At 51.7% G+C, this 15,711-nt stretch overlaps 4 protein-coding genes and 1 non-coding gene across 5 annotated transcripts; 4 read left to right on the forward strand and 1 right to left on the reverse strand.

Annotated features, from left to right (window-relative positions):
• Positions 1 to 2,917: 2,917 nt before the first annotated feature.
• N0V96_002596 (uncharacterized protein) lies at positions 2,918 to 4,738 on the forward strand (the record flags this gene model as incomplete). The annotated part of the gene is made up of 4 exons (XM_053187367.2): positions 2,918 to 3,083; positions 3,142 to 3,292; positions 3,369 to 4,617; positions 4,676 to 4,738. The coding sequence occupies 4 exons, from the start codon at positions 2,918 to 2,920 to the stop codon at positions 4,736 to 4,738; spliced, it is 1,629 nt and encodes a 542-aa protein (XP_053054871.1).
• A 1,518-nt stretch (positions 4,739 to 6,256) lies between these two features.
• On the forward strand, positions 6,257 to 6,351 carry N0V96_002597. The gene has a single exon. It is a non-coding gene; the product is annotated as a tRNA-Ile (tRNA).
• A 1,415-nt stretch (positions 6,352 to 7,766) lies between these two features.
• Positions 7,767 to 9,185, forward strand: XYN1 (Glycoside hydrolase, 10; the record flags this gene model as incomplete). Its single annotated transcript, XM_065756569.1, has 3 exons — positions 7,767 to 8,046; positions 8,204 to 8,459; positions 8,519 to 9,185. 3 exons carry the CDS (start codon positions 7,767 to 7,769, stop codon positions 9,183 to 9,185), a joined length of 1,203 nt encoding a protein of 400 aa, XP_065614938.1.
• Positions 9,186 to 10,970: 1,785 nt separating this feature from the next.
• Positions 10,971 to 12,157, forward strand: N0V96_002599 (uncharacterized protein; the record flags this gene model as incomplete). Its single annotated transcript, XM_053187365.2, has 2 exons — positions 10,971 to 11,157; positions 11,256 to 12,157. 2 exons carry the CDS (start codon positions 10,971 to 10,973, stop codon positions 12,155 to 12,157), a joined length of 1,089 nt encoding a protein of 362 aa, XP_053054869.2.
• A 631-nt stretch (positions 12,158 to 12,788) lies between these two features.
• N0V96_002600 (uncharacterized protein) lies at positions 12,789 to 14,225 on the reverse strand (the record flags this gene model as incomplete). Its single annotated transcript, XM_053187364.2, has 3 exons — positions 12,789 to 13,119; positions 13,188 to 13,362; positions 13,415 to 14,225. The coding sequence occupies 3 exons, from the start codon at positions 14,223 to 14,225 to the stop codon at positions 12,789 to 12,791; spliced, it is 1,317 nt and encodes a 438-aa protein (XP_053054868.2).
• Positions 14,226 to 15,711: the final 1,486 nt, after the last annotated feature.

Below are 15,711 nucleotides of genomic sequence, written 5' to 3' on the forward strand. Positions count from 1 at the left end.
TCTTTGGACCATGGATGAAGTCCTTCAACTTCTTCTTCAGATTCAGACCCATCTTGTCTGATCCACTGATTCAGGAATGATATGAGAATGGCAAGACCTAGGTGCTGCCAACTGGGGCGGCAACATTTCGATGAGGGGAAAAAGCGGCTGGACTGCCCAACGCCCTTTTGCGTCTTGGTGACCAATAGAAACGAGGAACTCGAGTCGAGGTCGCTTGTATGCGGCCAACCGCCGCCCCTTACCAGTGCAGATGGCATGATCCAACTGGGTCCAACATGCCAAGGACGGGTCAGCCAGCCAGCAGCATGACCGTTTCAGTGAGGTAGAGTTTCTTAACATCTCACTGACAGCGATAGAAAAAAGCATTTTAAACTTATTGATGCGTATGAAGTGAGTGAATTGTCTCATGACACACTGACGAAGGGGCAGTGAGCTGAAGAATCATATTCCTGATTGATGCTGTCCAAAGTTGGGTGCCTTTCATCACCACGGCCAGAATGGCATGCAAAGCAGACACGGAAGATAGCCATGCGCGGCTCTCTGCATTTGGTGTTATCCATTGCGGAGAATGTCCCCCGCTGCCTTTAAATCAACAGGCATACTTAGATTTGAAGGTTTCGTCTGCCTGCATTATATTAACCAAGTCCCCTCTCTCGCTCCTATGTCGAATTGTGTTCATGTTCAAACACTTTTTTGCGACTCAATAGGGCGTATAAAATTTCAACTCGAACTGCCGAGAATAGTGTCCCAATGGGGTCGGAAGATGTCTTCGCCGTGGACTATGTCCAGCCAGAGAACGCTTCTTAGACACGCGAGTACACTAGCCCAACTTTTTACTTGGGTCAATGCCACGACATCTCTTGCCAAGCCAGTCAACCAGGTGTAGTGCTGGGTTCCCTGAGAGGCAACCATGCCAACAGTCAGAAGCCAAACGAAGAGACTGTTGCTGGAGTGAGCGTATGGTACGAGCTCAACCAGACTTTCCATCAGCCGATTGACAATCGTGTTGAATATGACAGCGTGCGAGTAATATGTCGGACCCTGGATGATGAATATGTAGAGTATGGTCGCCAGCCGGATACTTTCACTAGATGCCGTATTTGGCTCTGCTGCTTCTGGAGCTGACAACAGAAGTCGGTGTATGACAAAACATGAAAGGTCGTGTAGTCTTGTTGGTTGTAGCCGTACTTGCTGCGCGCGTCGGAAAATACTTCGAAGCCGTATCAATACGTTTTGGACCTCGTTCTCGATCTTGACATCACCAAGATGGGATAGATTCCTATCCAAAACAGTTGGATCTATCTGCCATTCTGAAGGCGTTGGGACGCCATCGCCGATGCCTACGTCGTTCTGCGTTTCAAATTGAGGCAGGCCAGTAACAATCATCGACACCCTTCGAAATCAGACAACGTTAGTACATAAATGTTGTGCCATAAAGATTGTCTTCAACGTACCAGCTGACCATCCTTGCAGTCAGTGGACTAGTTTGTCTCACTGAGTTGATGCCCCCACGCATATTGACAAGTCTTTTCACTCCATCAACGTGCATTTCGCTAACTTGGATATTTCCTTTGCCAAACTGTTAAATGAAGCGACTTAGTAAACATGCGACAACTTTGATCCTCCTGACATTCCGGCTAGAACGAACAAGATAAACTCACCTCGATAGCTGCTAAAGTGATGACTGAATTCATGGTCCCATCCTGAATAGCCATTGAGTCATCTTGAACCTTCCGGCGAAGTAGAGCGACTGAATCCGCCATCAGGATTTCTGATGACTGAAATCCTTTTTGAGCCAGCAACTCTTCGTCGAGACATGCTGTTTGTAAAGAGACATGAAATAACGCTGGATCGCCGAGAGCTAACGGCCACCATGAGACGAGGAATGGATTTGACGTCGCGTTCAGGTCTAGAGGGTAGTATTCGAATGCGATCTTGTGGAGAACTACATGGGTCAATGAGCTAAACGTGGATCAATGGCTTTAGTCGTGATATGCATACAGCTGTGAATAAGACGTTGAACTTGCTCCCGCGGCAGTCTAGTCTGAGGATAAGAGTCAAAAGGATCAAGAGATCCAAAGCGATAGTTGGTCAAAGCACCGGATCCGTCCAGCGGAGGTCCCGGCGACGATATTGCGCTACCCCCCGGTGCGGACCCAGAAGCAGCCGGAGCAGCCGTCAGGGGTTCGTTGGCGTAGGCGCACAGGACCTTGCGCTTGATGCAGCGGGAGCACCGCGGCGTGCGGAGGTCGCAGCTGTGTTTAGACTTTGCACACGCAGCACAGGACCGGCGGAGGGTTTGGCGCATGTTTGTGCGAGATCGACTGGACTGGGGGGATGAGGACATGGAAGAATTGGACTGGAGTGAGTCGATGGTCCCCGTGCCAGTGATGTCGAAAGGAGGGAAAGATGAAAGTGATCCAATGGTGGAGACAATGGTCTGAGAGCTTCGCCCGCGTATCCGCGAAAGACTTCAGAGCTGGCTCATGCTTGTGAGTTGGCTTCTTGCGGTGCTCTGACTGAAAAGAGTTTAGTCGCCGCAGTTTCAATCGTGAGGGATCTCGTTGCTCAGTTCCCCCCCTTGTCAAACTCCAGTTTTGTTTGCTGACAAACGTCGAGTTGATTACCGAAAGAGGTTTAGTCTCCGCAAGTCAATGAGATGCCAAGACTTCACAGGGCTGGCTTCTCCCGCGGTTTGGGAAGAGAAACGAACGATGTTCTGCATGTGGCCCAATTACACGGAGACCAGTTGAAATGAGATTGTTTTGGTGGTGCTGACTGGATACGAATACGCAAGACGAAGACCCCTTAGACGTTTTGCTGGGCCTGCCTGCCTCCTTTAAAGAGATGCCGAGATGTCCCTTAGATGCTCTCATGGCGGGAAAGACGATCCAGCAACGCCGTTGTAGACTTCAACATGGCTTCAGCAATTGTCGACACGCCTATCGTACAGCCTGAAGTAAGGCAAACATGGCATAACGAAACGATTCTGCCGTCTAGCACGCTGCCGGCTTTCTTTTCGGGCTGGTCAGCATGGCAGTTTGTCGTCACCTTCCTTCTCGGCGTCGTCGTGTACGATCAGGGTACGAACAAAACTTGGGCTCCTCCATGATAGTAATGACGACACTAACACATTGCTAGTGATGTATCTCAAGAGGAAAGGCTCAATTGCTGGACCCGCGTTCAAAATTCCCCTCATGGGGCCCTTCATCCAGGCTTTGCACCCCAAATTCGAGGAGTACCTTGCCCAATGGGCGAGCGGTCCTCTCAGTTGCGTATCAGTCTTCCATAAGTAGGTACTCTATCCAAGTCAAAGGAGAAAGTCCTCAAGGTCGCATCGGTGCATCCCCTAATCATTGATATCTCAGGTTCGTTGTTCTTGCTTCTGACCGCGACATCGCCCACAAGGTCTTCAAGTCTCCAGCCTACGCCGAGCCATGCATCGTCCCAATCGCCAAAGACATTCTAGGCCACAAAGCTTGGGTCTTCCTCCAAGGCAGAGAACATGCCGAGTACCGAAGGGGTCTGATGCCCCTGTTCACTAACAAGGCAATGGCAACATACCTCCCGGTCCACGAGAAGGTGCTGGGCGAGTACTTTGACAAGTTCGTGGCCGCTAGCGAGGCGAACAACGGAAATCCAATGGCTTACATGGCTCTCTTCCGCGAAATCAACTGCGCGCTCTCGTGCCGTACCTTCTTCGGCGACTACATCTCCCAAGACGCAGTCAAGAAGATTGCCGACGACTTCTACCTCGTCACCGCAGCTCTCGAACTCGTCAACGTCCCTCTGTCGATGTACATTCCCGGAACAAAAGTCTGGCTCGGAAAGCGTGTGGCTGACCAAGTCCACGCTGAGTTTGCAAAGTGCGCGGCCGCGTGTAAAACCAACATGGCCAAGGGCGCGACACCGACATCCATTGTTGACCACTGGGTGCTGCACATGATGGAGTCCAATAGGTACCGTGAGAAGGTTGCTGCTGGCGAGACCGATGCTGTGAGGCCTTCGAACATGATTAGGGAATTCACCAACGAGGAAATTTCAGAGACGCTCTTCACCTTCCTCTTCGCATCGCAAGATGCGTCGAGCAGTGCCACGACCTGGCTATTCCAAGTCCTCGCGCAGCGCCCTGATGTCGTCGAGCGCCTTCGCGAAGAGAACCTTGCCGCGAGGGGCGGCGACAGCAGCAAGCCCTTTGACCTCCCCATGCTGGAGTCGCTCACCTTCACCAACGCAGTCATTAAGGAGCTTCTCCGTCTCCGGCCACCCGTCATCTTCGTCCCCTATCTTGCAACCAAGAACTTCCCCGTTACGCAAAATTACACCGTCCCCAAGGGATCCATGATCATTCCGTCATGTTACCCGGCCCTACACGACCCCAATGTCTACCCCAACCCCGAGTTCTTCGACCCCGATAGATGGATTACTGGAGATGCTGAGTCCAAGACCAAGAATTGGTTGGTATTCGGTGTTGGACCACACGATTGCCTTGCGAGGAGGTATGTGCCACTGACAATGGCTGCCATGATTGGCAAGGCGGCGTTAGAAATTGATTGGAAGCACCATGCCACGGCGAAGTCAGAGGAGATCAGGGTGTTTGCTACCTTGTTCCCAATGGTAAGAGCCCGGTCACGCCTAAATGTCCAATTTCACGGATGCTAACTTTCTTTCCAAGGATGAGTGCCAGTTGAGCTTTACCAAGCGACAGTGGGACGCACTTACTGAGGTGCTGCAATAGCTTTTGCCTATTTCTTCTATGGAGCATGTGGTTCTGCCTCTCAACATAATGACAATGGAAAAGTTCATAATCTCAACCAATCATCCTATTTTCAATAACGAAAACATTTCACATCAAGACCGTTCTGGTTACCTTCTTCAAAACTTCTAGTTCCGAATAATAACCCCCTTCCCTTGTAATCGATAATACCTCAAATGCCCAAGTGATTTGACAGTACCACTTCCCTCTTTCCAATGGTCAACCGCGAGAATTCCAGCCACCAACTATGTCATCTGCAGTCGCCTCCAGGGCCTGCTGCTCTTCCGGACTGGAGGTCCAACTTCCAGTCCCGGCAATGTGCACCAACCCGGAGTACTGTGGCGGAGGAGTTATCGGGGAAACAGGGAGTCGCTGGGAACTGCTGGATACACTGCTGACCTCTGAATACACCTGCATCGAGGGGACTGCCGATACATGCACACTGTCCCGATGAAACATCTCCATTCTTCGCGAGCGCAGAGATGCCGGGGATGGCTCGCCATAGAACCCAAATCGTCGAGGGGATGGTTCCCAGCCAAGCGTCGGACTATCCGCAAACCGCGGACGGCCTCGCATGGACTCTCGAGGTAGCATATTCGATCTGTTGGAGGAATAATGGTTAGGACGACGGATCAAGGAGGGTACTAGAGAGCCTGCATCTGATGAGGTCGCGCTACTGTTGTTTGTGCGAGTCGGACGCAAAGGTGTGATGACGAACTGGCCATCTACCTCACACTCAATCGACATCGAACCTTGACCCAGGTAGCACTCCAAGTCAGGAAGTCTAATGACGGTGCCGGTGGTTGCGAAAGACTCTGCGGATTCGCTAATGCCACCGTCTTCTGCAGAATTCGCTGCATCGAGCGGAATACCCCGGATGGAAACTCGCAAGGAAAAATTACCAGGCCGACGACGTAAACACCGACTACCCGGAAGCGTGCGGTTAGTTGAAGAGGATGGTGGCTCCGATCGATTGCGCTCAGATTGAAGCGACATCGTAGGTTGCTGTCCAGTGTTGTTGAAAGACAAGGGCGAACTGCAGTTTACTAAAGCTATTGCGACTACGTTTACCTGTAGACATCCAAGGACTCTCGAGTTCGTCTATATAGTGGCCAAACATTTGTCTTTGCTATTCTACGGCGAGAGTTTACAGAGGTGTGGAACCTGACTTGAAGTTGTGAGAGCATTCGAGGTACGCCCAAACAAACGCAGGTTCCTTCTGGCTGTATGTTCGACCTCCAACCTTTGGACAACTCTAGTAGAGTAAGGTCTTTGCTCACCACCGAACCACGAATTCATAAAGAAAGAGGGAAAGGGCCCAGTCAACTCCTCAAAGAAGCGCAACTCAGCGAGAGACAAGTTGCTCCAGCTTTGTCTTCGAATGTGTCCCCTTGTTTTCAGTCGCTGGGGTGAACAAGGCGGTTGGTTGTCCCTGTGGAGCCGAGAGCAATTCTCTCCGTCTTGAATGCCGCTCCGCTCTCCACCATCAGCTCGGAAACGGGTCGGTTAGCTCAGTTGGTTAGAGCGTGGTACTAATATTTCATCTGAAGTGTTGTGTAATGCCAAGGCCGGGAGTTCAAGCCTCCCACTGATCACGAACCTTTTGCCGCAGGCACGATTTACTATTTTGCTGAAGTAGCTGGTGTCTATGAGTTATATGAGAGCCATTTCGCGACAGAGAATTGTGGTGAGCAATGCTGAAGTTTTGTGCGCTGTGGGGAAAATGCTGTTGGAGACAGACCACCTGAAAGAGTTGGAGAAAAAACGCGGTTACTTCGACTTCCCTCGCGATAATCCGTCTCCACTGCCATGAGACCTGTTTATGATGAATATAATGCGCACAAATCTGCTCAGATCGCCGTGAAGGGACTTCGTATCGTTGCGTGCTTAGACTTTCAGCTCCTGACACATTCCCTGATCTCTACATTGAGTTGCCGGCGTTGATCGTGAATCTCCTCTTCCTCAAAACTTCACAAGCGCACATGCGCCCTCAAAATTGGCTGTCCTGCCAAGCAATAGACGTCTGCTGCGGTGTAACTCCAACGGGAAGGCGAAGTAAAAGACATTCAGGCTAATATGGGAGTCCGGCATTGGGCCTACCCTTGACCCTCCCGTAGCCATGGTTCCCTAAATATCGAGGCGTTCATTAAGGACCCTCGAACTTGGACTTCATTATCGCAGCGCGGGTGGCTACTGGTGGAATTTCCTCAGATCCCGGTTTCTGGACCCGGAACTTGAAATGAGCTCGACGGCGCCCACGACGTGCACACCATGGTAGCCTTTTTTTCTCAAATGAACTCTTTCTTCTGTATCCTCCGTCTGCACAGCAACCCCGCGCTCACATGCGCCCAAAAAGAAATCTTGGAAATGGGCCTACGGCGCATGCGGGATGCCCACTTTCTCCCCCTCGCGCTAGCCCAGGCACAGGAATTCTCGGAGCACCCTCCGAGCGCCAAGTCAGTTTGCCAGAGACGGCCACGGCACTGCTGCTGTTGCTCCGTCTGACTTGCGCGGCCATTGTGGCCATCTGGTGCAAAGAGACATCAAATACTTCTCAGAAAGTTTGCACATGACGCGATCGAGCTGAGAGAGAGGGTCGCTCCGGGTAAAAAGGATGAATGTCTTTGCAGGAGATCTGAGGGCCGTAGCTGCTTGATGCTGGACCCTCACGATGATTTCCCCAAATTTTGCGTGTGTGATTAGCAGCGGGAAGCACATCCTTCGGGCCGGCGATGCCACACCCCACGTGGGAAAGTCCAGGATCCAAGACTATTGCAAGGTGGTGTTCGATGGCCAGGCAACCTGATGAGAGCCAAGAACAAAGGATGAAAGCAGCATGCAATGTGATCCCGGGTCAGACCTCCCTCGCCATAGAGTGGTTCAAGACCATGTATAAGTCTACGGCGCCTGCCCTAGGGAAGATGTCAATCAGAGATGATGCTCTAGTTGTCAGACGCGTGCGCATCACTCAGCTCATCGACCATCAATCAGAATCAGAGAGTCGAACATTATGTACGCCAAGGCTGTTCTTGCGGTTCTGTTAGGCTCCGGCCTTGTGTCGGCCCAGCTCAACACCCTTGCCGTCCGCGCCGGTCTGAAGTACTTCGGCACGGCCGTCGATGAGCGCCGCACAACCACGGATGCCGCTTACATGGCAATTGTGAACAACACTGCCGAGTTTGGTTCCCTGGTACCTGAGAATGGACAAAAATGGGCGTACACCGAGCCTACTCAGAACACCTTCTCTTACACCTCGGGAGATATTGTACGCGATGCACCAGGACATGGGGGTTTGACTGAACCCATCAGAGTGAGCGCGGGCTGACTCGATTATTTCGCCTAGATTCCGAATATTGCAAAGGCAAATGGCCAGATCTTGAGATGCCACACCTTGACATGGTAGGTATCCCTTAAGTATGAGCATGGGCGGTGCACAACTCTAACCAGGGACCAGGCACTCTCAACTCCCCAACTGGGTCTCGAGCGGATCGTGGACAGCAGCAACCCTGACTGCCGTCATCAACACGCATATTTCCAACGTCCTGAAGCACTACCTCGGTCAGTGCTACGCCTGGGACGTCGTAAACGAAGCCGCAGCAGACGACGGAAGCTGGCGCACCAGCGTCTTCTACACCGTTCTCGGCACCGACTACCTTCCCATCTCTTTTAGAGCTGCCAGGGCTGCCGATCCCAATGCCAAGCTGTAAGCCAGAAAAGTTTCTACCTACCTGTCAAGAAACCATCACTAATTCAACGGCTCAGCTACTACAATGATTACAACCTCGAGTACAACGGCGCAAAGACCAACCGTGTCTACGAAGCCGTCACCATCGTCCAGAACGCTGGCGCCCCCATCGACGGTGTTGGCTTCCAGGGCCACTTGATTGTGGGCTCTACTCCGGGCCGCAGCGCCCTCGCGACCGCCCTCCGCCGCTTCACCGCCCTCGGCCTCGAAGTCGCCTACACGGAACTCGACATCCGCCACTCCAGCCTGCCCGCCTCCAGCGCCGCCCTCGTCACACAGGGTAACGACTATGCCAACGTCGTCGGCTCCTGCCTGGACGTTGCTGGGTGCGTCGGCGTCACCATCTGGGGCTTCACCGACAAGTACAGCTGGATCCCTGAGACGTTCAGCGGTGCCGGCGATGCTCTTCTGTGGGATGCGAGCTTTAACAAGAAGCCTGCGTATACATCGGTTTCATCTGTCCTTGCTGCTGCTGCTACTGGTGCCGTTCCGACTACGACTTCCCGCGCGACGACTTTGATTACGACCACTACGTCTGCTGCTGCGACTACGAGTACTGCTGCCTCTGGCGCCGGACAGGTTCGCTGGGGCCAGTGCGGTGGTATTGGCTGGACAGGGCCTACTACGTGCCAATCTCCTTACGTCTGTACCAAGTCGAATGACTACTACTCTCAGTGTCTCTGAGAAATTACAGTCTTCTTCTTTTCCAGCCGCTCCCTATCGTGAACAATGCGCAAGGTATGGGGAGGGTGCAGCACTTTCGGGGATGGCGGGGTAGAGGTGGGGGTGGGTTCAGTCTGGGTTCAGTCTGAGTTCTGTAGGCCCAATGGGTCTGATGAGATGTAAATACTTCACCTTCATGTTCATACTTACTTAGTACATTCATTCGTGAGGAATGAATCCAACTGTATGCTCCCGGCTGTCGCATGCTCTTTCGGCAGTGCTTGATGTTTTGTGTAACCATCGACGTCACGGTTGACGATCATAGAGAGCCTGTGATTTCTTTCACGGGGAAAACCCACTCAATCTCGCTCCCGAGCTCCTAGACTAAGCGTGTGATTGTCGGTACATCGCTCCAGTATGGTGACTACACGTAAGAACATACACAATAGAATGTTTGCTAATTGGCTTTTCTGATATCATGCTGCACCTCGGCTCGTCGTTGTAGAGTTTAGTGCTCTTAAGTCCGGGAGTGTAAAAATAACTTGGTAGAAGCTACGGATAGGTAGGCGCATTAGAAACGAGAGAGACTGGAACAAGCTTCACCGCTAAATCAATCATCCACCAGCCAAATGTGTCATGTCATGCAAGGTAAACGCCGATGGTATCCCTTCTCATCGCCTATCGCCGATGGATATAGGAATTTGTAATGATGCCACGGAAGCGGCGTAATACAAAGGCACAGGCTAGTTGAAGGGAAATCAAAGGCTATTCTGCAAATCTGCGATGCGATCGAATGATACGCGACGCCGCCGTCCCGAACGATCGGCAATAAGCACCTTAGTGCATACCAACCATACTAACGCACATGTTTCCGTGGGACGAAAAGAGAACTAGAAACAAGCCAGCAAGCCAAGAAGAACGTCTGTCAGCGCCTCCGTCAGCAGGTTGCAGCAGAAAAGAATGGAAAAGCTCCATATGTGCTGGTGTCTGGCTCGGGAGGAAGTGTACGAAGTACGGAGTACATGCGGATATTACGCTTGGCCTGCATTGCCCCAAGTCACTGACAGGCTGTGCTACGCCGCACAACAGCATGGAGCCGAACAGCTGAACCTCATCCACGGAAACCGTGGGTCTTCATGCTGGAAACGTCAGCTAATTCACGTAGCTTATCTGACTCGCGCGAGCCCCCGCGGTCAAAGGAAATCCGGACTTTTGACCGTGGAGGGGCATTGGGGTTAGAACAAGTTAATCCAATTACATGTCTCAGTTGCCAAGAACAAAACCCACTGAAGATTTCACCCCTCCTCTCTGCGTCATCATCTGAAGTGGCGGGCGAAGCTAGTCCTTTCCGGCCCAAGCACCAGCGAGCTTGGAAGCTTGACACCGCCAGAAAGGCCAGACCAAAAGCTAAGAGAACCACCGAAAAACGAAAATGAACCCATCCGCGGCATTGACGGCTACCCCTGGGCGTCGGAAGGCTCCGTAGATATGCCGGCAAGCTCACTAAACTGTTTAAACTCGGTATAGGGCCGTCTTAACTCCAGCTAGCTCCGGTTAAGAGAGTTCCTGATGACATGATGAACGAAGGGGAATGGGCCCTAGCTCGCGGCATCTGTGGATGCCGTCATGGACCGTGGCCTCGGTGCTTTAAAAAAAGTTCATACATAAACTCAGTCCCCCTCACCAAGTCGCTGATAGAGGTTGCCTGATCAATCAGTGTTCTACAAGCTTTGAAGACGAAAACCGACTGCGACAGTACCATACCAACAACGCGAGTCAGCTTATCACAACACAACATACACAATCATGTCCGACATCAAGTTCGAAGGATGGCTCGGCCACAGCCCCGACAGTGTCAACGGAAAGATGGAATGGGGCGCGTTCGAGCCTAAGAAGTGGACCGAGGACGACGTCGACATTGAGATTTCCCACTGCGGTATCTGCGGTTCTGACCTTCACATGCTCCGCTCAGGCTGGGCTGAGACCCCTTATCGTGAGTTTTCCCTCTTTACCCCGCCTCGATTCAAGACGCGGGGGTTTCAAGCAGGCATTTGTCCATTGCTCTTTGCTAACATATACTCCCTTCTTCAGCTTGCTGCGTCGGACACGAGATTGTCGGCAAGGCCGTCCGCGTCGGCAAGAACGTGAAGCACGTCTCCATTGGTGACCGCGTCGGTGTTGGTGCCCAGGCTCGCTCCTGCATGAAGTCCGACTGCCCCGAGTGCTCCATCGGACGCGAGAACTACTGCGGTCGCGCCAACGTCAGCACATACGGCTCCGTCTACCCCGACGATGAGGGCAAGGCCATGGGTGGCTATGCCGACTACAACAGAACCAACGGACACTTCGTTATCAAGATTCCGGATGGCATTCCTTCTGAGGATGCCGCGCCCATGCTGTGCGGTGGTATCACAGTCTTCTCTCCTTTGAAGGAGAACGGCTGCGGACCTGGAAAGACTGTGGGTGTCGTCGGTGTTGGTGGTCTTGGTCACTTTGCTGTGCTTTTCGCCAAGGCCCTCGGTGCTGATAAGGTTATTGGTATCTCCAGAAAGGCGACTAAGAAGGATGAGGTCCTGAAGTTGGGAGCTGATGAGTACATTGCAACCGATGACGACAAGGACTGGTCCAAGACCAACGCCCGCAGCATCGACCTCATCATCTCTACTGTGTCCAGCGAGAAGATGCCCCTGCAACAGTACCTGAGACTGTTGAAGGTTTACGGCACCTTCATCCAGGTCGGTGCTCCCGACGGTGGAAACCTGCCTCCCATCAACGCTTTCACTCTGCTCGCCAGCGGTATCAAGGTCGGTGGCAGCGGTATCGGCTCTCCCTCCGACATCAAGGAGATGCTTGAGCTCGCTGTTGAGAAGAAGGTTAAGCCTTGGGTCCAGAAGCGCCCGCTCAAGGACGCCAACAAGGCCATTGTCGACATGGAGCAAGGCCACGCTCGTTACAGATACGTTCTGGTTAACGAGAAGCATGCTAAGTTGTAAAAGTATCAAAACGTTCGGAATGGACTATGTAGATTAGAAGATGAATGACGAAATGATGATGAGTTGAAACTGAGTCTATGAACTTAATTGTGAATATGTTTTTGTATGAATTCCATGTCAAGTTTGATTCAATTTGTGGCTAAGCGTAGTTTCTCAGGCCTGGTGAGGTGTTGTATCTATGGCTATACCAACAAGCATACTTAGCACCGTAAGCCTGCTCACTTGACATGGACTCCTAATTGAATCAAAGATCATTAAGACTATGGCAGGAAGATGCCTACGTCGATACACGACTCTTCCTACGACGTCTGATTAGAACTCTCATGAATATCACCGACACTTCACTCGAGGACAGGGTTCGTAGAGAAGAAAGAAAGCTGGTTTACCTACTTCTATTGGCAGTAAAGTGTGTCGTTGGTGATCTTTGAGTCACTGCAGAGTCAGGCGCTTCAAAGGTTTACGTCTTTCCTGGAAAGCGAAGAGCAAAAAGAGATCGATGTTATTGCTTCAACAGCATGATTATGAATTAAATCTAGTAGGGTATAGATCGGCTGATAATAGTCTTGTCGCTTATACTGGGTTGGCTCTAAATTACTCTGAATCATGGCACTCAGAGACGCGATTGACCATCTCAAAGAATGTTGTCAGCCATCTTCGCGCCGGGGTATTGTTCCTTGAGGCCTTCATCCAGACTCTTTCCGCCTACAGTCATGTCCTTGAAGGCCGGGCAGGCCAGGTTGAGGATGGCAGCGCCAACAGTGTCGGTGACAAGCTTGAGAGGCGCCTCAATGATGGTAAAGATTGTAGACAGCGAGTTTGGAGAGGCGGTCTTGAGAATCTCAAAGACGAAGCACAGCAAATTGTTGCCCTCCAACAGCTTGGTGAGGTTCAGGACACCACCCGTAAGGTCAGCAAGGTTGACTCCCGCAAAGCTGTTGACCTTTCCCATGTTTCCGCCGATGCTGTAGTACGAGACTCGTTAGCATAGTGCTTCTTGATCTTCTAACTTGGAAACTTAGGACACACGTACCTTCCCAACTCGGGGTACTTGGCAACCCAGGCGAGAAGATCCAAGTTCAGCTGGACCAAACCGTAGTCCACCGGCGTACGGTACCAATTTTCTGGAATACGTTCCCAGCCTCTGCTGTACGTGAGATTGCCCTCTTCGCCCTCTACAGCGAAGAAGCTCTTCAGAGTTGCCTTGTCTAAAGGGAATCAGTATGTCGTTTTATTCCTCAACAAAGGCTAACAACTTACTCAAGAGGCCAGTGGGATTCTCCGTGGAGTGGTTCGCAAACAAGCGGCAAGCAAACAAAAAGCCCGCATTTCGAGCAATCATGCCGGTAAAGGGACCGTAGTAGAAATTCGGGTTGGTTGCGATAGTCTCGTTGAAGCGAATCGAGGCTCTTTCAGCAAATAACTCAAAGTTGTAATCACCCTCGCCGGAAGACATGTCGTAGAAAGACTGGAATTGCTCCATGACCATTGTCGAAGCGTCTCCTGTCATGTACAAGTCGGCTCTAGTATTGGATGAATCACCCTCGATGATGTTGTGGGAGCCATTCAGTCCGCGAGGCGTACCAAGGAGACCGATAAGATTGCCGAGGATGTTGTTGGATCCGCTGGCAGCATCTCCAATGGAGAAACCTGGGTTGAGAGAGAGAGGGTTTCCTACGAAAACAGTTCCCATCACTCCCAAAATCGTTGAAAGCTCCAATCCCATGCCAAATACAGTGTTGATAGCGGCCGTGACCTCGACTAAGCTCGTCACGCCCTTGCGGCTGATGTAGCCGTGGTTTGCCAGAGCATTCAACCCTGGGCAGGGACCGCGCTGGGCGCCATTCTTGAAGTCGGGTGCGATGAACTTATGGTCACCGGTAACATCGATAGGTGTCGTTAATGGGTCAAATAGAAGTCTCTTCTCGTGCACCTCATGGAAGGCGCTGGCGATATGTCCGGAGAGCTTGGATGAGAGCTCCTCTCTGAGAGCATCAGCAGCGTATGCGGGGAACCCAAGAACGCCGCTGCCGAAGCAGGGCAGAATAGAAAGAGCGTAATGCAGCTTCATATTGAAGCGGCCAAGTCAAAAAGAGTGTGAGAATCGAATGATATGACGTGGGGTTGAAAGAGTGACGATGGATGACTGACGGTTGCCGGTGGGCTTGTGTCAATGATCTAGAGGTGGAGGATTTGAAATCGGAACATTATTCTTGGCCAGTCCCTTTTACTATGGAAGTTTGACGGGCCGCTGGTTCCGCGACGTGCGGAAACCAAACATTGGGATCAACTCGAGTTGGCCTCATCGCGGGCATCGGAAGACAGCCGGCCAGGAGAAACAACATGGGTGGTCAGGTATCGTAGGCTTGATTGTAGTGGCCCCCAAATCCCACCGGCACTTTCGCCTTCCTCGTCATGATAGGAAAAAGATCTTCTAAGGCTTCTTTGCTGCTAAACATCAAATCTACGGAGTACTCACTGGGAATCTGGTATGAATCTGTTGGAAAGGAGACTCCCATTCCCCAGGGTGATAGTTGGGGTTGCCCGGTTGGTTGTTGTCAAGTAAACTTTACCAGTTTAGCTCGAATGCCACCCTGGCCAGCATGTAACCCTTAAGAAATGAGCAATTGTCATATCGAGGCAGCCCAGGATTGATAACTCGAGCGATCTGCATTCGAATTCCCCGATGGCCCCATTTTTGAACTCTGAGGTCTCCAAAACTTTGACGGACTCTCCGGGAACGCAGTAAACTTCCGTCAACGTCTTCTAGCGCGAGCAACAGCACTTGTGAAGTTGCACAATTTGACTGCCCACTGATCAGCTAGAAGCAACTTAGACTAGAGAAGAGCCCAGGCTTACAGAGTTGCATTGAGGCGCCGAAGGCCACAAATGTGCCGATTCGGGCCCTCACGCTTCCCGACTAAACCGCACACCGCTGGTCGGCGCCCCTGCACGCTGTAGTGGTTCCAGTTCCATGGTCCAACGGATGTGATGTGCTGCCCATCCGCAAGACATCAGGGGCAGATTCTTACGAGACCCCAGCACTTGTGGCAGTGTCAGACGTAATTGGGCAACTTCTTGTCACCCTGGTATTCCTGATTCCTATTCGAGCACTTGTCAACGAAGATCTCCAACAAAAACCTGGCATGGAATACAGAAAGAATTTGAGATAGAAACATCCACTGCACAGGGTCTCTGCGATTACTGCCTCCCACCGCCTTCGCCGTCTGCTCCTGTGCTGCCTCACCAGCTCAACCCACAGTCCGTGGGCTTAAAGTCGTAATGGCAGAGTCTAGGATGACTAGCACGTGGCCCAGTCGCAGGGTCTGAAACAGATCCCTGTCTGTCATAATTCACAATGCACCCCGCTAGACATGGGATCCCGGAAGGCTGACCGCTCCATATTTGACGTGTTTGGCAACGGTCTTTCAGGAGAAGAAGGAATGCAACAAACTCGCCTTGCCGCTTTCGAAGTATGATGTCTAAAATGACTTTCAGAGAGGGTTACATAGATGATTAGGGGGCGCTCATTATGCACAAGGGTAGATATACCAATC

This window comes from Colletotrichum fioriniae (assembly GCF_027942845.1).
Source record: "Colletotrichum fioriniae strain IMI 355084 chromosome Unknown scaffold_2, whole genome shotgun sequence".
NCBI lineage: Eukaryota > Fungi > Ascomycota > Sordariomycetes > Glomerellales > Glomerellaceae > Colletotrichum > Colletotrichum fioriniae.